The following is a 24,158-nucleotide window of genomic DNA, read 5'->3' on the forward strand; positions in this document are numbered from 1 at the left end:
CTCCCAGGGCAGGTACAGCATGGGTTAGATACAGAGTAAAGCTCCCTCTACACTGTCCCATCAAACACTCCCAGGGCAGGTACAGCATGTGTTAGAGACAGAGTAAAGCTCCCTCTACACTGTCCCATCAAACACTCCCAGGGCAGGTACAGCATGTGTTAGATACAGAGTAAAGCTCCCTCTACACTGTCCCATCAAACACTCCCAGGGCAGGTACAGCACGGGGTTAGATACAGAGTAAAGCTCCCTCTACCCTGTCCCATCAAACACTCCCAGGGCAGGTACAGCACGGGGTTAGATACAGAGTAAAGCTCTCTCTACCCTGTCCCATCAAACACTCCCAGGGCAGGTACAGCACGGGTTAGATACAGAGTAATGCTCCCTCTACACTGTCCCATCAAACACTCCCAGGGCAGGTACAACACGGGTTAGATACAGAGTAAAGCTCCCTCTACACTGTCCCATCAAACACTCCCAGGGCAGGTACAGCACGGGGTTAGATACAGAATAAAGCTCTCTCTACCCTGTCCCATCAAACACCCCCAGGGCAGGTACAGCACGGGGTTAGATACAGAGTAAAGCTCCCTCTACACTGTCCCATCAAACACTCCCAGGGCAGGTACAGCACGGGGTTAGATACAGAGTAAAGCTCCCTCTACACTGTCCCATCAAACACTCCCAGGGCAGGTACAGCACGGGTTAGATACAGAGTAAAGCTCCCTCTACACTGTCCCATCAAACACTCCCAGGGCAGGTACAGCACGGGGTTAGATACAGAGTAAAGCTCCCTCTACACTGTCCCATCAAACACTCCTAGGGCAGGTACAGCACGGGGTTAGATACAGAGTAAAGCTCCCTCTACACTGTCCCATCAAACACTCCCAGGGCAGGTACAGCATGTGTTAGAGACAGAGTAAAGCTCCCTCTACACTGTCCCATCAAACACTCCCAGGGCAGGTACAGCATGGGTTAGATACAGAGTAAAGCTCCCTCTACACTGTCCCATCAAACACTCCCAGGGCAGGTACAGCATGTGTTAGATACAGAGTAAAGCTCCCTCTACACTGTCCCATCAAACACTCCCAGGGCAGGTACAGCATGTGTTAGATACAGAGTAAAGCTCCCTCTACACTGTCCCATCAAACACTCCCGGGGCAGGTACAGCACGGGTTAGATACAGAGTAAAGCTCCCTCTGCACTGTCCCATCAAACACTCCCAGGGCAGGTACAGCACGGGTTAGATACAGAGTAAAGCTCCCTCTGCACTGTCCCATCAAACACTCCCAGGGCAGGTACAGCATGTGTTAGAGACAGAGTAAAGCTCCCTCTACACTGTCCCATCAAACACTCCCAGGGCAGGTACAGCACGGGTTAGATACAGAGTAAATCTTCCTCTACACTGTCCCATCAAACACTCCCAGGGCAGGTACAGCACGGGTTAGATACAGAGTAAAGCTCCCTCTACACTGTCCCATCAAACACTCCCAGGGCAGGTACAGCATGTGTTAGAGACAGAGTAAAGCTCCCTCTACACTGTCCCATCAAACACTCCCAGGGCAGGTACAGCATGTGTTAGAGACAGAGTAAATCTTCCTCTACACTGTCCCATCAAACACTCCCAGGGCAGGTACAGCACGGGGTTAGATACAGAATAAAGCTCTCTCTACCCTGTCCCATCAAACACTCCCAGGGCAGGTACAGCACGGGTTAGATACAGAGTAAAGCTCCCTCTACACTGTCCCATCAAACACTCCCAGGGCAGGTACAGCATGTGTTAGAGACAGAGTAAAGCTCCCTCTACACTGTCCCATCAAACACTCCCAGGGCAGGTACAGCACGGGTTAGATACAGAGTAAATCTTCCTCTACACTGTCCCATCAAACACTCCCAGGGCAGGTACAGCACGGGTTAGATACAGAGTAAAGCTCCCTCTACACTGTCCCATCAAACACTCCCAGGGCAGGTACAGCATGTGTTAGAGACAGAGTAAAGCTCCCTCTACACTGTCCCATCAAACACTCCCAGGGCAGGTACAGCATGTGTTAGAGACAGAGTAAATCTTCCTCTACCCTGTCCCATCAAACACTCCCAGGGCAGGTACAGCACGGGGTTAGATACAGAATAAAGCTCTCTCTACCCTGTCCCATCAAACACTCCCAGGGCAGGTACAGCACGGGTTAGATACAGAGTAAAGCTCCCTCTACACTGTCCCATCAAACACTCCCAGGGCAGGTACAGCATGTGTTAGAGACAGAGTAAAGCTCCCTCTACACTGTCCCATCAAACACTCCCAGGGCAGGTACAGCACGGGTTAGATACAGAGTAAAGCTCCCTCTACACAGTCCCATCAAACACTCCCAGGGCAGGTACAGCACGGGTTAGATACAGAGTAAAGCTCCCTCTACACTGTCCCATCAAACACTCCCAGGGCAGGTACAGCATGTGTTAGAGACAGAGTAAAGCTCCCTCTACACTGTCCCATCAAACACTCCCAGGGCAGGTACAGCATGTGTTAGATACAGAGTAAAGCTCCCTCTACACTGTCCCATCAAACACTCCCAGGGCAGGTACAGCATGTGTTAGATACAGAGTAAAGCTCCCTCTACACTGTCCCATCAAACACTCCCAGGGCAGGTACAGCATGTGTTAGATACAGAGTAAAGCTCCCTCTACACTGTCCCATCAAACACTCCCGGGGCAGGTACAGCACGGGTTAGATACAGAGTAAAGCTCCCTCTACACTGTCCCGTCAAACACTCCCGGGGCAGGTACAGCACGGGTTAGATACAGAGTAAAGCTCCCTCTGCACTGTCCCATCAAACACTCCCAGGGCAGGTACAGCACGGGTTAGATACAGAGTAAAGCTCCCTCTGCACTGTCCCATCAAACACTCCCAGGGCAGGTACAGCATGTGTTAGAGACAGAGTAAAGCTCCCTCTACACTGTCCCATCAAACACTCCCAGGGCAGGTACAGCACGGGTTAGATACAGAGTAAATCTTCCTCTACACTGTCCCATCAAACACTCCCAGGGCAGGTACAGCACGGGTTAGATACAGAGTAAAGCTCCCTCTACACTGTCCCATCAAACACTCCCAGGGCAGGTACAGCATGTGTTAGAGACAGAGTAAAGCTCCCTCTACACTGTCCCATCAAACACTCCCAGGGCAGGTACAGCATGTGTTAGAGACAGAGTAAATCTTCCTCTACACTGTCCCATCAAACACTCCCAGGGCAGGTACAGCACGGGTTAGATACTGAGTAAAGCTCCCTCTACACTGTCCCATCAAACACTCCCAGGGCAGGTACAGCACGGGTTAGATACAGAGTAAAGCTCCCTCTACACTGTCCCGTCAAACACTCCCAGGGTAGGTACAGCAGGGTTAGATACAGAGTAAAGCTCCCTCTGCACTGTCCCATCAAACACTCCCAGGGCAGGTACAGCACGGGTTAGATACACAGTAAAGCTCCCTCCACACTGTCCCTTCAAACACTCCCAGGGCAGGTACAGCACGGGTTAGATACAGAGTAAAGCTCCCTCTACACTGTCCCATCAAACACTCCCAGGGCAGGTACAGCACGGGTTAGATGCAGAGTAAAGCTCCCTCTACACTGTCCCATCAAACACTCCCAGGGCAGGTACAGCACGGGTTAGATACTGAGTAAAGCTCCCTCTACACTGTCCCATCAAACACTCCCAGGGCAGGTACAGCACGGGTTAGATACTGAGTAAAGCTCCCTCTACACTGTCCCATCAAACACTCCCAGGGCAGGTACAGCATGGGTTAGATACAGAGTAAAGCTCCCTCTACACTGTCCCAGCAAACACTCCCAGGGCAGGTACAGCACAGGTTAGATACAGAGTAAAGCTCCCTCTACACTGTCCCATCAAACACTCCCAGGGCAGGTACAGCACGGGTTAGAGACAGAGTAAAGCTCCCTCTACACTGTCCCATCAAACACTCCCAGGGCAGGTACAGCACAGGTTAGATACAGAGTAAAGCTCCCTCTACACTGTCCCATCAAACACTCCCAGGGCAGGTACAGCACGGGTTAGATACAGAGTAAAGCTCCCTCTACACTGTCCCATCAAACACTCCCAGGGCAGGTACAGCACGGGTTAGATACAGAGTAAAGCTCCCTCTACACTGTCCCATCAAACACTCCCAGGGCAGGTACAGCATGGGTTAGAGACAGAGTAAAGCTCCCTCTACACTGTCCCATCAAACACTCCCAGGGCAGGTACAGCACGGGTTAGATAGAGAGTAAAGCTCTCTCTACACTGTCCCATCAAACACTCCCAGGGCAGGTACAGCACAGGTTAGATACAGAGTAAAGCTCCCTCTACACTGTCCCATCAAACACTCCCGGGGCAGGTACAGCACGGGGTTAGATACAGAGTAAAGCTCCCTCTACACGGTCACATCAAACACTCCCAGGGCAGGTACAGCACGGGTTAGATACAGAGTAAAGCTCCCTCGACACTGTCCAATCAAACACTCCCAGGGCAGGTACAGCATGGGTTAGATATAGAGTAAAGCTCCCTCTACACTGTCCCATCAAACACTCCCAGGGCAGGAACAGCACGGGTTAGATACAGAGTAAAGCTCCCTCTACACTGTCCCATCAATCACTCCCAGGGCAGGTACAGCACGGGTTAGATACAGAGTAAAGCTCCCTCTACACTGTCCCATCAAACACTCCCAGGGCAGGTACAGCACGGGTTAGATACAGAGTAAAGCTCCCTCTACACTGCCCCATCAAACACTCCCAGGGCAGGTACAGCATGGGTTAGATACAGAGTAAAGCTCCCTCTACACTGTCCCATCAAACACTCCCAGGGCAGGTACAGCACGGGTTAGATACAGAGTAAAGCTCCCTTTATACTGTCCCATCAAACACTCCCAGGGCAGGTACAGTGCGGGTTAGATACAGAGTAAAGCTCCCTCTACACTGTCCCATCAAACACTCCCAGGGCAGGTACAGCACGGGTTAGATACAGAGTAAAGCTCCCTCTACACTGTCCCATCAAACACTCCCAGGGCAGGTACAGCACGGGTTAGATACAGAGTAAAGCTCCCTCTACACTGTCCCATCAAACACTCCCAGGGCAGGTACAGCACGGGTTAGATACAGAGTAAAGCTCCCTCTACACTGTCCCATCAAACACTCCCAGGGCAGGTACAGCACGGGTTAGATACAGAGTAAAGCTCCCTCTACACTGTCCCATCAAACACTCCCAGGGCAGGTACAGCACGGGTTAGATACAGAGTAAAGCTCCCTCTGCACTGTCCCATCAAACACTCCCGGGGCAGGTAAAGCACGGGTTAGATACAGAGTAAAGCTCCCTCTACACTGTCCCATCAAACACTCCCAGGGCAGGTACAGCACGGGCTAGATACAGAGTAAAGCTCCCTCCACACTGTCCCTTCAAACACTCCCAGGGCAGGTACAGCACGGGTTAGATACAGAGTAAAGCTCACTTCCATCTTGTTCCCAGGTCCTGTTGTTGGAATGTGGGGCGGTGTGTTAATAGATGAAGGACATTGTCGGTGTCGCCTGTCTGACTGTCCGCTGTTTCTTGCTCGCAGGTAGCAGCGACCCTGAATAATCTGGCTGTTCTGTACGGGAAGCGGGGGAAGTACAAGGAAGCGGAGCCTCTATGTAAGAGAGCGCTGGAGATCCGAGAGAAGGTGAGCAGGAGACACGGTGAAGGGTCATGGGGAATGTGTGATGGGGGCAGTGGGCCGGTTCTGGACGCGGGGACCGTTTCCTGGCGCTTTGTCCAGATCGAGCCGAAGCCCAGGCCTTCCTTGTGGGGGTGGGGGGCGGGGTAAGTGGTGCCAGGGGACAGTACTGAGGGAGCACCACACTGTGGGAGGGACAGCACTGAGGGAGCACTGCTCTGTCGGAGTGTCAGTACTGAGGGAGCGCCGCACTGTCGGAGGGGCAGTACTAAGGGAGCGCCGCACTGTCGGAGGGGCCGTACTGAGGGAGCGCCGCACTGTCGGAGGGGCAGTACTGAGGGAGCGCCGCACTGTCGGAGGGGCAGTACTAAGGGAGCGCCGCACTGTCGGAGGGTCAGTACTGAGGGAGCGCCGCACTGTCGGAGGGGCAGTACTAAGGGAGCGCCGCACTGTCGGAGGGGCCGTACTGAGGGAGGGCTGCACGGTTGGAGGGGCAGTACTGAGGGAGCACCGCACTGTCGGGGGGGCAGTACTGAGGGAGCGCCGCACTGTCGGAGGGGCAGCACTGAGGGAGTGCTGCACTGTCGGAGGGGCAGTACTGAGGGAGCGCTGCACTGTCGGAGGGGCAGTACTGAGGGAGTGCTACGTTGTCGGAGGGGCAGTACTGAGGGAGCACCGCACTGTTGGAGGGGCAGTACTGTGGTGGGGTTGCTGGTGAGTTGTGGCGTTAAGATCTGCACTGTCTCACGTTCTGACAGGTCCTGGGCAAAGATCACCCTGACGTGGCGAAGCAGCTGAATAACCTGGCCCTTCTGTGCCAGAACCAGGGCAAGTACGAGGAAGTGGAGTATTACTATTGCCGCGCTCTCGAGATCTACGAGTCGCGGCTCGGTCCAGATGATCCCAACGTGGCAAAGACCAAGAACAACCTGGTGAGGAGCGGGTTGGGGGAGGCAGGTGAGGGAGGGGCGGGAGCTGGGCGGGAGGGGGAAGGGGCAGGGTGCTTGTGGGGTGGGTGGAGGTGGGCGGGTGGGGGAGGGGGCGAGGTGGGTGGGGGGTGGAGGTGGGTGGGGGGTGGGGGTGAGGTTGGGGGCAGGGTGCAGCTGAGGGAGGGGGCGGGGTGGAGGGACTCCCGTGGGTGGGGTGGTGCGTGGCCGCTCTATGCCAGGTTATATGTTGGTTCAGAGGCATTAGTGTCATTCCCCAGCCCCCTTGGGAACCTCGGCCAAGGTTCCAGCCCCTGGCCGAATATCCTGCAGCTCCTGCAAGTAAGTGCAGGTCTGTTGAACTCACCTGCGACGCCGCTGTTGCTGAACAGCCTGTGGATGTTTCCCGATCGTTTCACAGGGAGTGAGTTATTGGCTGATGTATAGAAGACTTGGGTCTGAGGGACAAGCGGCGAGGGGTTTGAGGGGGTTCTGAGGTTGGTCTCTGAGGGGCACGGGGTGGCAGCGAATCTGGTAGCTGTGTGCGATGTGGGTAAATCAGGTGCTGGTTTCTCTTCCCACAGGCCTCCTGCTACCTGAAGCAAGGAAAGTACAAGGAGGCAGAGACTCTGTACAAGGACATTCTGACCCGTGCCCACGAGAAGGAGTTTGGATCAGTCAATGGTATTCAATAGTTTTATACAGGCTGGGGTCTCTGGGAGCAGGGAGCATCTGCATTGCAGAGAGCGGTGACTGGAATATGATGCCCATCGAAGCCCATCCCTCGAGTACACTAACTCTCCCATCGAAGCCCATCCCTCTAGTACACAAACTCACCCATCGAAGCCCATCCCTATAGTACACTAACTCACTCCTCGAAGCCCATCCCTCTAGTACACTAACTCTCCCATCGAAGCCCATCCCTCTAGTACACTAACTCTGCCATCGAAGCCCATGCCTCTAGTACACGAACTCTCCCATCGAAGCCCATCTCTCTAGTACACTAACTCTCCCGTCGAAGCCCATCCCTCTAGTACACTAACTCTCCCATCGAAGCCCATCGCTCTAGTACACTAACTCTCCCAGCGAAGCCCATCCCTCTAGTACATTAACTCTCCCATCGAAGACCATCCCTCTAGTACACTAACTCTCCCATCGAAGTCCATCCCTCTAGTACACTAACTCTCCCAGCGAAGTCCATCCCTCTAGTACACTAACTCTCCCATCGAAGCCCATCCCTCTAGTACACTAACTCTCCCATCGAGCCCATCCCTCTAGTACACTAACTCACCCATCGAAGCCCACCCCTCTAGTACATTAACTCTCCCAGCGAAGCCCATCCCTCTAGTACATTAACTCTCCCATCGAAGACCATCCCTCCAGTACACTAACTCTCCCATCGAAGCCCATCCCTCTAGTACACTAACTCTCCCAGCGAAGCCCATCCCTCTAGTACACTAACTCACCCATCGAAGCCCATCCCTCTAGTACACTAACTCTCCCGTCGAAGCCCATCCCTCTAGTACACTAACTCTCCCATCGAAGTCCATCCCTCTAGTACACTAACTCTCCCATCGAAGCCCATCCCTCTAGTACACTAACTCACCCATCGAAGCCCATCCCTCTAGTACACTAACTCTCCCATCGAAGCCCATCCCTCTAGTACACTAACTCTCCCATTGAAGCCCACCCCTCTAGTACACTAACTCTCCCAGCGAAGTCCATCCCTCTAGTACACTAACTCTCCCATCGAAGCCCATCCCTCTAGTACACTAACTCACCCATCGAAGCCTGATGGCTGTGTTCACTACCTCACCAGGCGGGGGCAGTGTTTCAGGAGCAGGAGGGAGAAGGGCAGGGGAGGGCCTTGGGGGGGGGGGGTGGGGAGGGGCAAGGAGGGAGGGAGGGGCGTGGCGGGAGGTGGGTAGTTTTGCCTTGATAGTGAGAGAATGAGGAACTGACTGAAATGAGCCTTCTGTTATTTCTAGGTGAGAATAAACCGATCTGGATGCACGCAGAGGAGCGAGAGGAGCTCAGCAAGGTGAGTCAGGGCATCTCATTCTACCCTGATCCTGCCCCTTTCCCCACTCGCACACCGCAAATAAGGGGTAAGAGCACTGGACAAATTTCTGTATTCATTGTCGGGATGTAGGCGTCACTGGCGAGGCCGGCGTTTATTGCCCATCCCTAGTTGCCCTCGAGAAGGTGGTGGTGAGCTGCCTTCTTGAACCGCTGCAGTCCGTGTGGTGAAGGTGCTCCCACAGTGTTGTTAGGGAGAGAGTTCCAGGATCTTGACCCAGTGACGATGAAGGATCGGCGATATACTTCCAAGTCAGGATGGTGTGTGACTTGGAGGGGAACTTGGAGGTGACGGTGTTCCCATGCGCCTGCTGCCCTTCCAGGTGGTCGAGGTCGTGGGTTTGGGAGGTGCTGTCGAAGAATCCTTGGCGAGTTGCTGCAGTGCATCCTGTAAGAACATAAGAATTGGGAGCAGAAGTAGCCCACATGGCCCGTCGAGCCTTCTCCGCCATTCAATAAGATCATGGCTGCTCTTTAACCTCAACTCCACTTTCCTGGCCTATCCCCATATCCTTTAATTCCTCTGGAGTCCAAAAATCTATCGATCTCCGCCCTGATAATAAACACTCAACGACTGAGCCTCCACAGCCCTCTGGGGCAGAGAATTCCAAAGATTCACAGCCCTCTGAGTGAAGAAATTCCTCCTCATCTCAGTGTTAAATGGCCGACCCCTTATCCTGAGACTGTGACCCCTAGTTCTAGACTCTCCAGCCAGGGGGAAACAACCTCCCAGCATCTACCCTGTCAATCCCCCTCAGAATCTTACATGTTTTAATAAGATCACCTCATTCTACTAAACTCCAGAGATTATAGGCTCAATCTCTCCTCATAGGACAACCCAATGGTGAGAAACTAGTAAATGTTGGTGTTCAGAGAGATTTGGGTGTCCTCGTGCAAGAAACACAGAAAGCTAGCGTGCAGGTACAGCAAGCAATAAGGAAGGCAAATGGCCTGTTGGCCTTTATTGCAAGGGGGTTGGAGTATAAGAGTGAGGAAGTCTTGCTCCAATTGTACAGGGCCCTGGTGAGACCACACCTGGAGTACTGGGCACAGTTTTGGTCTCCTTATCTAAGGAAGGATATACTTGCCTTGGAGGCGGTGCAACGAAGGTTCACTAGATTGATTCCTGGGGTGAGAGGGTTGTCCTATGAGGAGAGATTGTGTAGAATGGAGTTGTGTTGAGCCTCGGACAGTGGCCAGGGAAAGAGATGGAGACAGTGGCTAGGGAACTGAGTTTGTGGCAAGGACTGAAGACAATGGCTTCGGTCTTCCCAATATTTAATTGGAGGAAATCTCTGCTCATCCAGAGCTGGATGTCTGACAAGCAGTGTGACAATTTAGAGACCGTGGCAGGGTCGAGAGAGGTGGTAGTGAGGTAGAACTGGGTGTAGTCAGCGTACATGTGGAACCTGATGATGTGTATGTGGATGATGTTGCTGAGGGGCAGCACGTAGGTGAGGAAGAGGAGGCGGCCAAGGATGGATCCCAGAACATTGCACCAGGGAGGATTGGCATCTTCATTGATTTGAAAATGTCTTGTTCTGTTCCGTTCCAGGGAAGACACAAGGACAGCGCTCCTTACGCAGAGTACGGGGGCTGGTACAAAGCCTGCAAAGTCAACAGGTAAGGAACGGCTGATAAGGTACACTGATGACCCCCGGGGGGGGGTTACGCTGATGGGGTTCTTAAGGTGATTGAGTTTTTTTTGAGGTTGATGTGGATTACATGGACTTCCAAAAGGCGTTTGATAAAGTGCCACATAATAGGCTTGACAGCAAAGTTGAAGCCCATGGAATAAAAGGGACAGTGGCAGCCTGGATAGGGAATTGGCTCCGGGACAGGAAACAGAGAGTAGAACTAGGAATGAGGTTCTGCTGAGGGAGTTTGAGGAGCTAGGATCCAAATTAAAAAGATGAACCTCAAAGGGAATAATCTCTGGATTGTTACCTGAGCCACGTGCAAATTGGCAGAGGGACAAACAGATTAGAGGTTTAAATGCGTCACTCAGAGTGGTGTGGGAGGCAGGGGTTTCAGTTCATGGGGCACTGGCACCTGTACTGGGGAAAGAGGGAGCTGTTCCAATGAGACGGGCTCCACTTAAACCGGGCTGAGACCAGTGTCCTAGCGAATCGACTAACTAGGGCAGTAGACAGGGCTTTAAACTAATGAAGGGGGGGTGGGAGAATTCAGGAAAAAGTAAATTTAAAAGCAGCGAGAGAAATGTCGAGGCTCTAGAGCAGCGTAGAGTTTTGGGTAAAAAAAAAATCAGAGTGGGACAGGGAGAGTAACAAAGGTAATAGGGCATCAGGGACTACGGTGACATCAGGGACACAAAGTCAATGCTAAAGGCACTACAGTATATCTGTGCACGAAGCATTCGCAACAAAATAGATGAATTAATAGCGCAAATAGAAATGAGTAGGTTTGATCTAATAGCCATTACGGAGACATGGTTGCAATGTGGCCAGCAAGGGGCAGAAAACGTTGGAGGGAGTTGATTATAGGCCCCCAATCAGTAGGTGTAATGTAGGGCAGAATATAAATCAGGAAATTAGAGGAGCGTGTAACAAGGGTAATACAGTAATCATGGGGGACTTTAATCTACATACAGACTGGGCAAACCAAATTTGCAGTAATAGTGTGGAGGACGAATTCATGGAATGTATCCAAGATAGTTTTCTAGATCAGTATGTTGAGGAACCAACTAGGGAACAGGCTATTTTAGATCTGGTATTGTGCAATGAGAAAGGGTTAATTAATAACCTTGTAGTAAAGGGGCCTTTAGGGAAGAGTGACCATAATACAATTTTATATTGAGTTTGAAAGTGATTTCGTTAAATCCGAAACTAGGGTCTTAAATCTAAACAAAGCAAGCTATGTAGGTATGTGGGGTGAGTTGGCTAAGGTAGATTGGGAAACTACATTAAAAGGTATGATGGTAGACAAGCAATGGCCAGCATTTTAATACATAATTTACAACAAATATACTTTCCTTTAAGGCACAAAAACCCACAGGAAAAGTGGTCCAACCGTGAAGTAAAGATAGTATTAGATCAAAGGAAGAGGCTTATAATGTTGCCAAAAAGAGCAGTAAGCCTGAGGATTTTAGAATTCAGCAAAGGAGGACCAAGGAATTGATAAAGAAAGAGAAAAAAGAATGAGAGTAAACTAGCAAGTGACATAAAAACAGATTGTAAATGTTTCTATAGGTATGTAAAAGGGAAAAGATTTGCAAAAGGAAATGTGGGTCCCTTACAGGCGATGGTAATGCCATTGAATGTCAAGGGGTGGTGGTTAGACTCTCGCTTGTTGGAGATAGTCATTGCCTGGCACTTCTGTGGCGCGAATGTTACCTGCCACTCATCAGCCCAAGCCTGAACGTCGTCCAGGTCTTGTTGCATGCGGGCATGGACTGCTTCATTATCTGAGGAGTTGTGAATGGCGCTGAACACTGCAGTCAGCAGCGAACATCCCCATTTCTGACCTTTATGTTGGAGGGAAGGTCATTGATGAAGCAGCTGAAGATGGTTGTGCCTAGGACACTGCCCAGAGGAACTCTTGCAGCGATGTCCTGGGGCTGTGATGATTGACCTTCAACCACCACAACCATCTTCCTTTGTGCTAGGTATGACTCCAGCCAGTGGAGAGTTTTCCCCCCGATTCCCATTGACTTCAGTTCTATTAGGGCGCCTTGATGTCAAGGGCAGTCACTCTCCCCTCACCTCTGGAATTCAGCTCCTTTGTCCATGTTTGGACCAAGGCTGTAATGAGCTCGGGAGCCGAGTGGTCTTGGCGGAACCCAAACTGGGCATCAGTGAGCAGGTTATTGGTGAGTAAGTGCCGCTTGATAGCACTGTTGATGACACCTTCCATCCCTTTGCTGATGATTGAGAGTAGACTGATGGGGCGGTAATTGGCTGGATTGGATTTGTCCTGCTTTTTGTGGACAGGACATAGTGAATCGAATTGGCTGAAGACTGACTTCTGTGATGGTGGGGACCTCAGGAGGAGGCTGATCAGGATCATCCACTCGGCACCTCTGGCTGAAGATGGTTGCAAACGCTTCAGCCTTGTCTTTTGCACTCACGTGCTGGGCTCCACCATCATTGAGGATGGGGATATTCATGGAGCCGCTGCCTCCCGTTAGTTGTTTAATGGTCCACCACCATTCACGACTGGATGTGGCAGGACTGCAGAGCTTTGATCTGATCCATTGATTGTGGGATCGCTTAGCCCTGTCCATAGCATGCTGCTTCCGCTGTTTAGCATGCATGTAGTCCTGTGTTGCAGCTTCCCCAGGTTGGCACCTCATTTTTAGGTACGCCTGGTGCTGCTCCTGGCGTGCTCTTCTACACTCCTTATTGAACCAGGGTTGGTCCCCTGGCTTGATGGTAATGGTAGAGTGAGGGATATGCCGGGCCATGAGGTTACAGATTGTGGTGGAATACAATTCTGCTGCTGCTGATGGCCCACAGCACCTCATGGATGCCCAGTTTTGAGCTGCTAGATCTGTTCTGAATCTATCCCATTTAGCACGGTGGTAGTGCCACACAACACGATGGAGGGTGTCCTCAGTGTGAAGACGTGACTTCGTCTCCACAATGACTGTGCGGTGGTCACTGCTGCCAATACTGTCATGGACAGATGCATCTGCGACAGGTAGATTGGCGAGGACGAGGTCAAGTAGGTTTTTCCCTCGTGTTGGTTCTCTCACCACCTGTCGCAGGCCCAGACTGGCAGCTATGTCCTTCAGGACTCAGCCAGCTCGGTCAGTAGTGGTGCTACCGAGCCACTCTTGGTGATGGACATTGAAGTCCCCCACCCAGAGTACATTCTGTGCCCTTGCTACTCTCAGTGCTTCTTCCAAGTGGTGTTCAACATGGAGGAGTACTGATTCATCAGCTGAGGGAGGGCGGTAGGTGGTAATCAGCAGGAGGTTTCCTTGCCCATACTTGACCTGAAGCCATGAGACTTCATGGGGTCTGGAGTCAATGTTGAGGACTCCCAGGGCCACTCCTTCCCGACTGTATACCACTGTGCCGCCACCCCTGGTGGGTCTGCCCTGCCGGTGGGACAGGACATACCCAGGGATGGTGATGGAGGAGTTATGGCCTGATAGCCTACATCCTAGGGTTTTAAAAGTGGTGGTTATAGAGATAGTGGATGCATTGGTTGTCATCTTCCAAAAGTCCATAGATTCTAGAAAGGTTCCCGCGGATTGGAAGGTAGCAAATGTAACCCCACTATTTAAGAAAGGAGGGAGAGAGAAAACGGGGATCTACAGACCAGTTAGCCTGACATCAGGAGTAGGGAAAATGCTAGAATCTATTATTAAGGAAGTGGTAACAGGGCACTTAGAAAATAATAATAGGATTGGGCAGAGTCAACACGGATTTATGAAAGGGAAATCGTGTTTGACGAATCTGTTAGAGGTTTTTGAGGTTGTAACTAGCAGAATAGATAAGGGGGAACCAGTGGATGTGGTGTATTTGGATTTTCAGAAGGCTTTCGATAAGGTGCCACACAAAAGGTTATTAAACAAAATGAGGGCTCATGGGATTGGGGGTAATATACTAGCATGGATTGAGGATTGGTTAACGGACAGAAAACAGAGAGTAGGAATAAACGGGTCATTTTCAGGTTGGCAGGCTGTAACTAGTGGGGTACTGCAAGGATCAGTGCTTGGGCCTCAGCTATTCACAATCTACATCAATGATTTGGATGAGGGGACCAAATGTAATATATCCAAGTTTGATGATGATACAAAGCTGGGTGGGAATGTAAGTTGTGAGGAGGATGCAAGGAGGCTTCAAGGGGATATCGACAGGCTAAGTGAATGGGCAAGAACATGGCAAATATTACAAGAGGATTTGAGTATAAGAGTAAAGATGTCTTCCTGCAATTATATAGGGCCCCGGTGAGACCACACCTGGAGTATTGTGGACAGTTTTGGTCTCCTTACCTAAGGAAGGATATACTTGCCATAGAGGGAGTGCAACGAAGGTTCACCAGACTGGTTCCTGGGATGGGGGGATTGTCCTATGAGGAGAGATTGAGTAGACTAGGCCTATATTCTCTAGAGTTTAGAAGAATGAGAGGTGATCTCATTGAAACATACAAAATCCTTACAGGGCTTGACAGGGTAGATGCAGGGAGGATGTTTCCCCTGGCTGGGGAGTCTAGAACCAGGGGTCACAGTCTCAGAATAAGGGGTCGGCCATTTAGGACTGAGATGAGGAGAAATTTCTTCACTCAGAGGGTGGTGAATCTTTGGAATTCTCTACCCCAGAGGGCTGTGGAGGCTCAGTCGTTGAGTATTTCAAGACAGAGAGCGATAGATTTTTGGATATTAAGGGAATCTGGGGATATGGGGATAGTGCAGGAAAGTGGAGATGAGGTAGAAGATCAGCCATCAGCATTGAATGGCGGAGCAGGCTCGAGGGGCCGAATGCTATTTTTTATGTTCTTGTGTACAATTCTAAAGTGGGTGCATGAACAGAGAGACCTGGGGGTATATGTGCACAAATCACTGAAGGTGGCAGGGCAGGTTGAGAAAGTGGTTAAAAAAGCATACGGGATCCTGGGCTTCATAAATAGAGGCAGAGTACAAAAGCAAGGAAGTTATGATGAACCTTTATAAAACACTGGTTCGGCCTCAACTGGAGTACTGTGTCCAATTCTGGGCCCCGCACGTTAGGAAGGATGTGTAGGATGTGCAGGTGCAGAAAAATTTTACGAGCATGATTCCAGGGATGAGGGACTTCAGTTACGTGGATAGACTGGAGAAGCTGGGGTTGTTCTCCTTGGAGCAGAGAAGGTTGAGAGGAGATTTGATAGAGGTGTTCAAAATCATGAGGGGTCTGGACAGAGTAGAGAGAGAGAAACTGTTCCCATTGGCGGAAGGGTCGAGAACCAGAGGACACAGATTTAAGGTGATTGGCAGAAGAACCAAAGGCGACAGGAGGAAAAACTTATTTTCACAGCGAGTGGTTCGGATCTGGAATGCACTGCCTGAGAGGGTGGTGGAGGCAGATTCAATCACGGGGCGGGGAGGGGGGAGTGGGGGTGGGGAGGGCTGGGGGAGGGTGCGGCGGGCTGGAATGGGGGAGGGGGGAAGTGTGGGTGGGGAGCGGGGGTGGGGAGGGCTGGAGTCGCTGTGTAACAACTTGGTGTCTTGCTGAAGTCTGATTCTCCCTCCCAGCCCTACAGTGAACACCACGCTGAGGAACCTCGGCGCCCTGTACCGGCGTCAGGGGAAGCTGGAGGCTGCCGAAACTCTGGAGGAATGTGCCACCCGGTCCCGCAAACAGGTAACCTCCCATCGGCTGTACCCCAGTGTTACACAGTGACAGACCTGTACCCACCAGTACTGTACGCCAGTGTTATACAGTGACAGACCTGTACCCACCAGTACTGTACGCCAGTGTTATACAGAGACAGACCTGTACCCACCAGTACTGTACCCCAGTGTTATACAGTGACAGACCTGTACCCACCAGTGCTGTACCCCAGTGTTATACAGTGACAGACCTGTACCCACCAGTGCTGTACCCCAGTGTTATACAGTGACAGACCTGTACCCACCAGTACTGTACGCCAGTGTTATACAGTGACAGACCTGTACCCACCAGTATTGTACCCCAGTGTTATACAGTGACAGACCTGTACCCACCAGTACTGTACCCCAGTGTTACACAGTGACAGACCTGTACCCACCAGTACTGTACCCCAGTGTTATACAGTGACAGACCTGTACCCACCAGTACTGTACCCCAGTGTTATACAGTGACAGACCTGTACCCACCAGTACTGTACCCCAGTGTTATACAGTGACAGACCTGTACCCACCAGTACTGTACGCCAGTGTTATACAGTGACAGACCTGTACCCACCAGTATTGTACCCCAGTGTTATACAGTGACAGACCTGTACCCACCAGTACTGTACCCCAGTGTTATACAGTGACAGACCTGTACCCACCAGTACTGTACCCCAGTGTTACACAGTGACAGACCTGTACCCACCAGTACTGTACGCCAGTGTTATACAGTGACAGACCTGTACCCACCAGTACTGTACCCCAGTGTTATACAGTGACAGACCTGTACCCACCTGTACTGTACCCCAGTGTTATACAGTGACAGACCTGTACCCACCAGTACTGTACCCCAGTGTTATACAGTGACAGACCTGTACCCACCAGTACTGTACCCCAGTGTTATACAGTGACAGACCTGTACCCACCAGTACTGTACCCCAGTGTTACACAGTGACAGACCTGTACCCACCAGTACTGTACCCCAGTGTTACACAGTGACAGACCTGTACCCACCAGTACTGTACCCCAGTGTTATACAGTGACAGACCTGTACCCACCAGTACTGTACCCCAGTGTTACACAGTGGCAGACCTGTACCCACCAGTACTGTACCCCAGTGTTACACAGTGACAGACCTGTACCCACCAGTACTGTACCCCAGTGTTATACAGTGACAGACCTGTACCCACCAGTACTGTACCCCAGTGTTATACAGTGACAGACCTGTACCCACCAGTACTGTACCCCAGTGTTATACAGTGACAGACCTGTACCCCAGTGTCGTACAGTGACAGACCTGTACCCACCAGTACTGTACCCCAGTGTTATACAGTGACAGACCTGTCCCCACCAGTACTGTACCCCAGTGTTATACAGTGACAGACCTGTACCCACCAGTACTGTACCCCAGTGTTACACAGCGACAGACCTGTACCCACCAGTACTGTACCCCAGTGTTACACAGTGACAGACCTGTAGCCACCAGTACTGTACCCCAGTGTTATACAGTGACAGACCTGTACCCACCAGTACTGTACCCCAGTGTTATACAGCGACAGACCTGTACCCACCAGTACTGTACCCCAGTGTTATAGTGACAGACCTGTACCCACCAGTACTGTACCCCAGTGTTATACAGTGACAGACCTGTCCCCACCAGTACTGTACCCCACCCAGTGTTATACAGTGACAGACCTGTCCCCACCAGTACTGTACCCCACCCAGTGTTATACAGCGACAGACCTGTACCCACCAGTACTGTACCCACCAGTACTGTACCCCAGTGTTATACAGTGACAGACTTGTACCCGCCAGTACTGTACCCCAGTGTTGTACAGTGACAGACCTGCACCCACCAGTACTGTACCCCAGTGTTATACAGCGACAGACCTGTACCCACCAGTACTGTACCCCAGTGTTATACAGTGACAGACCTGTACCCACCAGTACTGTACCCCAGTGTTATACAGTGACAGACCTGTCCCCACCAGTACTGTACCCCACCCAGTGTTATACAGCGACAGACCTGTACCCACCAGTACTGTACCCACCAGTACTGTACCCCAGTGTTATACAGTGACAGACCTGTACCCACCAGTACTGTACCCCAGTGTTATACAGTGACAGACCTGTACCCACCAGTACTGTACCCCAGTGTTATACAGAGACAGACCTGTACCCACCAGTACTGTACCCGTGTTACACAGTGACAGACCTGTACCCACCAGTACTGTACCCCAGTGTTACACAGAGACAGACCTGTACCCACCAGTACTGTACCCCACCCAGTGTTATACAGTGACAGACCTGTCCCCACCAGTACTGTACCCCAGTGTTACACAGTGACAGACCTGTACCCACCAGTACTGTACCCCAGTGTTATACAGTGACAGACCTGTACCCACCAGTACTGTACCCCAGTGTTATACAGTGACAGACCTGTACCCACCAGTACTGTACCCCAGTGTTATACAGTGACAGACCTGTACCCACCAGTACTGTACCCCAGTGTTACACAGTGACAGACCTGTACCCACCAGTACTGTACCCCAGTGTTATACAGTGACAGACCTGTACCCACCAGTACTGTACCCCACCCAGTGTTATACAGTGACAGACCTGTACCCACCAGTACTGTACCCCAGTGTTACACAGTGACAGCTGGGATCTTGCTGTGCGCTAATTGGCTGTTGCGTGTCCTGAATTACACTTCAAAACGAATCTCTTCATTGTCTGTAAAGCGCTTTGGGACGTCCCGCGGAGGTGGAAGGTGTGTGAAGTCTGTCTGTCTTTACTTGCTGTGTGTAACCGTGGCAATGAGTCTGTTGATGCTGTGTGTCTCTCTCTCTCTCTCGCTTCCTCTGCCAATCTGCAGCTCCTCACTGTAAGTCTCCAGCTTTTATTTCTGACAATTCAAAACTTCAGCTGCTGCCATTTGTGGAGCTGATTCCAGACTCTGACTCTCTCTCTCTCTCTCTCTCTCTCTCTCTCTCTCTCTCCCCGCTCTCAGGGCCTGGACCCTATTCACCAGACCAGAGTGGTGGAGATTCTGAAGGACGGTGATAGCACAGACCGGAGGAGAAGCCGGGACAGCCTGGCTGGGAACCCGGTGAAGTATGAGAGTGGCTCGGAAGGTGGCGAGGAGGGCAGCGTGGCAGTGGAGTGGACCGGGGTGAGTCTCGTTCGATTAGAAACATGACCTCAGTTGGTGCTGACTGCTGTGTCTCGGTCATGGGCACGTGCGCTTCCCAGTCACGCCTGTCGGATTGCACACGTTTTGGATAGCCCCCTTGTGAAATAGTGGGCCACCGCCGTGATAGGACCACAAGGCGAGGATCAGAGCTGGTGGGGGGAACCGAGTGCTGTTCGAGCACTACCCGGGGCAGTGGGAGGTTATTTGATGCACAGACGTGATCTACATTTCCCACACCCCCCCCTCGGTGTGTGTCACGCTCTCTCTCGATGTGTGTCTCGGTCTCGCTCACTCCCTCTCTCCCTCTTGGTCTCGCTCACTCCCTCTCTCCCTCTTGGTCTCGCTCACTCCCTCTCTCGGTCTCGCTCACTCCCTCTCTCGCTCGCTCCCTCTCTCGGTCTCGCTCGCTCCCTCTCTCTCGGTCTCGCTCGCTCCCTCTCTCTCGGTCTCGCTCGCTCCCTCTCTCTCGGTCTCGCTCGCTCCCTCTCTCTCGGTCTCGCTCGCTCCCTCTCTCTCGGTCTCGCTCACTCCCTCTCTCGGTCTCGCTCACTCCCTCTCTCGGTCTCGCTCACTCCCTCTCTCGGTCTCGCTCACTCCCTCTCTCGCTCGCTCCCTCTCTCGGTCTCGCTCGCTCCCCCTCTCTCGGTCTCGCTCGCTCCCCCTCTCTCGGTCTCGCTCGCTCCCCCTCTCTCGGTCTCGCTCGCTCCCCCTCTCTCGGCCTCGCTCGCTCCCCCTCTCTCGGCCTCGCTCGCTCCCCCTCTCTCGGCCTCGCTCGCTCCCCCTCTCTCGGCCTCGCTCGCTCCCCCTCTCTCGGCCTCGCTCGCTCCCCCTCTCTCGGCCTCGCTCGCTCCCCCTCTCTCGGCCTCGCTCGCTCCCCCTCTCTCGGCCTCGCTCGCTCCCCCTCTCTCGGCCTCGCTCGCTCCCCCTCTCTCGGCCTCGCTCGCTCCCCCTCTCTCGGCCTCGCTCGCTCCCCCTCTCTCGGCCTCGCTCGCTCCCCCTCTCTCGGCCTCGCTCGCTCCCCCTCTCTCGGCCTCGCTCGCTCCCCCTCTCTCGGCCTCGCTCGCTCCCCCTCTCTCGGCCTCGCTCGCTCCCCCTCTCTCGGCCTCGCTCGCTCCCCCTCTCTCGGCCTCGCTCGCTCCCCCTCTCTCGGCCTCGCTCGCTCCCCCTCTCTCGGCCTCGCTCGCTCCCCCTCTCTCGGCCTCGCTCGCTCCCCCTCTCTCGGCCTCGCTCGCTCCCCCTCTCTCGGCCTCGCTCGCTCCCCCTCTCTCGGCCTCGCTCGCTCCCCCTCTCTCGGCCTCGCTCGCTCCCCCTCTCTCGGCCTCGCTCGCTCCCCCTCTCTCGGCCTCGCTCGCTCCCCCTCTCTCGGCCTCGCTCGCTCCCCCTCTCTCGGCCTCGCTCGCTCCCCCTCTCTCGGCCTCGCTCGCTCCCCCTCTCTCGGCCTCGCTCGCTCCCCCTCTCTCGGCCTCGCTCGCTCCCCCTCTCTCGGCCTCGCTCGCTCCCCCTCTCTCGGCCTCGCTCGCTCCCCCTCTCTCTCGCTCGTGCCCGCTCGGTCTCGCTCGCTCGCTCCGTCTCGCTCGCTCGCTCCCCCTCTCTCTCGCGCGCGCGCTCGGTCTCGCTCGCTCCCCCTCTCTCTTTCGCGCGCTCGGTCTCGCTCCCTCTCTCTCGCGAGCGCGCGCTCGGCCTCGCTCGTTCCCTCTCTCTCGCGCGCAGCGCGCGCTCGGTCTCGCTCGCTCTCTCTCTCGCGCGCTCGGTCTCGCTCGCGCTCTCTCTCTCGCGGGCGCGCTCGGTCTCGCTCGCTCCCTCTCTATCGCGCGTGCGCACTCGGTCTGGCTCGCTCCCTCTCGCTCGCTCCCTCTTTCGCGCGCGCTCGGTCTCGCTTGCTCCCTCCCCCCCTCTCGCGCGCGCTCGGTGTCGCTCGCTCCCTCTCTCTCGCGTGTGTGCTCGGGCTCGCTCGCTCCCTCTCTCGCTCGCTCTCTCGGTCTCGCTCGCTCTCTCGGTCTCGCTCGCTCTCTCGGTCTCGCTCGCTCTCTCGGTCTCGCTCGCTCCCTCTCTCTCTCGGTCTCGCTCGCTCCCTCTCTCTCTCGGCCTCTCTCGGTCTCGCTCGCTCTCTCGGTCTCGCTCGGTCTTGCTCGCTCGCTCTCTCGGTCTCGCTCGCTCGCTCTCTCGGTCTCGCTCGCTCGCTCTCTCGGTCTCGCTCGCTCGCTCTCTCGGTCTCGCTCGCTCGCTCTCTCGGTCTCGCTCCCTCGGTCTCGCTCGCTCGCTCGCTCCCTCTCTCTCGGTCTCGCTCGCTCCCTCTCTCGGTCTCGCTCGCTCCGTCTCTCTCGGTCTCGCTCGCTCCGTCTCTCTCGGTCTCGCTCGCTCCCTCTCTCTCTCAGTCTCGCTCGCTCCCTCTCTCTCTCGGTCTCGCTCGCTCCCTCTCTCGGTCTCGCTCGCTCCCTCTCTCTCTCGGTCTCGCTCGCTCCCTCTCTCTCTCGGTCTCGCTCGCTCCCTCTCTCTCTCGGTCTCGCTCGCTCCCTCTCTCTCTCGGTCTCGCTCGCTCCCTCTCTCTCTCGGTCTCGCTCGCTCCCTCTCTCTCTCGGTCTCGCTCGCTCCCTCTCTCGGTCTCGCTCGCTCCCTCTCTCGGTCTCGCTCGCTCCCTCTCTCGGTCTCGCTCGCTCCCTCTCTCTCTCGGTCTCGCTCGCTCCCGGGCTCCCTCGCTCCCGGGCTCGCTCGCTCCCTCGCTCCCTCTCTCTCGGTCTCGCGCGCGCTCGGTCTCGCGCTCGCGCGCTCTGTTTCGCTCGCTCCCTCTCTCTCTCTCTCTCTCTCTCTCTCTCGGTCTTGCTCGCTCCCTCTCTCCCGGTCTTGCTCGCTCCCTCTCTCCCGGGCTCTCGGTCTCCTGGGCTCGCTCGCTCGCTCTCTCCCGGGCTCGCTCTCTCCCGGGCTCGCTCTCTCCCGGTCTCGCTCGCTCCCGGTCTCGCTCGCTCCCCCTCTCCCGGTCTCGCTCGCTCCCCCTCTCCCGGGCTCGCTCGCTCCCCCTCTCCCGGGCTCTCTCGCTCGCTCCCCCTCTCCCGGGCTCGCTCGCTCGCTCCCCCTCTCCCGGGCTCGCTCGCTCGCTCCCCCTCTCCCGGGCTCGCTCGCTCGCTCCCCCTCTCCCGGGCTCGCTCGCTCGCTCCCCCTCTCTCTTGGGCTCGCTCGCTCCCTCTCTCCCTCTCGGTCTCGCTCGCTCCCTCGGTCTCGCTCGCTCTCTCTCACGCGCGTGCTCGGTCTCGCTCGCTCCGTCGCGCTCTCTTTCGCGTGCTCGGTCTCGCTCCCTCTCTCGCGCGCGCTCGGCCTCGCTCACTCCCTCGCGCTCTCTTTCGCGTGCTCGGTCTTGCTCGCTTTCTCTCGCGGGCGCGCTCGGTCTCGCTCGCTCCCTCCCTCTCGCTCGTGCCGCTCGGTCTCGCTCGTTTGCTCCCTCTTTCACGCGCGCTCGGTCTCGCTCCCTCCCTCCCCCTCTCTCCCGCGCGTGCTCAGTGTCGCTCGCTCCCCCTCTCTCGCGCGTGCGCTCGGTCTCACTCGCTCCCTCTCGCGCGCTTGGTCTCTGCTCGCTCCCCCTCTTTCGCATGCTCGGTCTCGCTCCCTCTCTCGCGCGCGCCTCGGCCTCGCTCGTTCCCTCTCTCTCTCGCGCGCGCGCTCGGTCTCGCTCGCTCTCTCTCTCGCGGGCGCGCTCGGTCTCGCTCGCTCCCTCTTTCTCGCGCGTGCGCACTCGGTCTGGCTCGCTCCCTCTCGCTCGCTCCCTCTTTCGCGCACGCTCGGTCTCGCTCGCTCCCTCCCCCCCTCTCACGCGCGCGCTCGGTGTCGCTCGCTCCCTCTCTCTCGCGTGTGCGCTCGGTCTCGCTCGCTCCCTCTCTCTCGCGGTCTCGCTCGCTCCCTCTCTCTCTCGGGCTCGGTCTCTCTCGCTCTCTCGGTCTCGCTCGATCGCGCTCTCGGTCTCGCTCGCTCGCTCTCTCGGTCTCGCTCGCTCTCTCGGTCTCGCTCGCTCGCTCTCTCGGTCTCGCTCTCTCGGTCTCGCTCGCTCGCTCTCTCGGTCTCGCTCGCTCGCTCTCTCGGTCTCGCTCGCTCTCTCGCTCTCGCTCGCTCCCTCTCTCTCTCGGTCTCGCTCGCTCCCTCTCTCTCTCGGTCTCGCTCGCTCCCTCTCTCTCTCGGTCTCGCTCGCTCCCTCTCTCTCTCGGTCTCGCTCGCTCCCTCTCTCTCTCGGTCTCGCTCGCTCCCTCTCTCTCTCGGTCTCGCTCGCTCCCTCTCTCTCTCGGTCTCGCTCGCTCCCTCTCTATCGCGCGTGCGCACTCGGTCTGGCTCGCTCCCTCTCGCTCGCTCCCTCTTTCGCGCGCGCTCGGTCTCGCTTGCTCCCTCCCCCCCTCTCGCGCGCGCTCGGTGTCGCTCGCTCCCTCTCTCTCGCGTGTGTGCTCGGGCTCGCTCGCTCCCTCTCTCGCTCGCTCTCTCGGTCTCGCTCGCTCTCTCGGTCTCGCTCGCTCTCTCGGTCTCGCTCGCTCTCTCGGTCTCGCTCGCTCTCTCGGTCTCGCTCGCTCCCTCTCTCTCTCGGCCTCTCTCGGTCTCGCTCGCTCTCTCGGTCTCGCTCGGTCTTGCTCGCTCGCTCTCTCGGTCTCGCTCGCTCGGTCTCGCTCGCTCGCTCTCTCGGTCTCGCTCGCTCGCTCTCTCGGTCTCGCTCCCTCGGTCTCGCTCGCTCGCTCGCTCCCTCTCTCTCGGTCTCGCTCGCTTCCTCTCTCGGTCTCGCTCGCTCCGTCTCTCTCTCGGTCTCGCTCGCTCCCTCTCTCTCTCGGTCTCGCTCGCTCCCTCTCTCGGTCTCGCTCGCTCCCTCTCTCTCTCGGTCTCGCTCGCTCCCTCTCTCTCTCGGTCTCGCTCGCTCGCTCCCTCTCTCGGTCTCGCTCGCTCCCTCTCTCTCTCGGTCTCGCTCGCTCTCTCTCTCTCTCGGTCTCGCTC

General features: G+C 55.2%; 1 protein-coding gene across 1 annotated transcript in view; it reads left to right on the top strand.

Moving 5' to 3' along the window:
• The window catches only part of klc1b (kinesin light chain 1b), a 135,586-nt gene that overhangs the window by 77,427 nt on the left and 34,001 nt on the right, over window positions 1–24,158 (top strand). The window contains 7 exon segments of the mRNA XM_085998133.1: window positions 5,591–5,692; window positions 6,445–6,618; window positions 7,197–7,296; window positions 8,601–8,653; window positions 10,247–10,314; window positions 15,893–16,001; window positions 19,020–19,181. Of these exon segments, the coding sequence (XP_085854259.1) occupies window positions 5,591–5,692; window positions 6,445–6,618; window positions 7,197–7,296; window positions 8,601–8,653; window positions 10,247–10,314; window positions 15,893–16,001; window positions 19,020–19,181 (768 nt within the window).

The sequence above is a fragment of the Somniosus microcephalus genome, chromosome 9 (genome assembly GCF_052327205.1).
Source record: "Somniosus microcephalus isolate GS21.2 chromosome 9, FLI_Smic_1.0, whole genome shotgun sequence".
Taxonomy (NCBI): domain Eukaryota; kingdom Metazoa; phylum Chordata; class Chondrichthyes; order Squaliformes; family Somniosidae; genus Somniosus; species Somniosus microcephalus.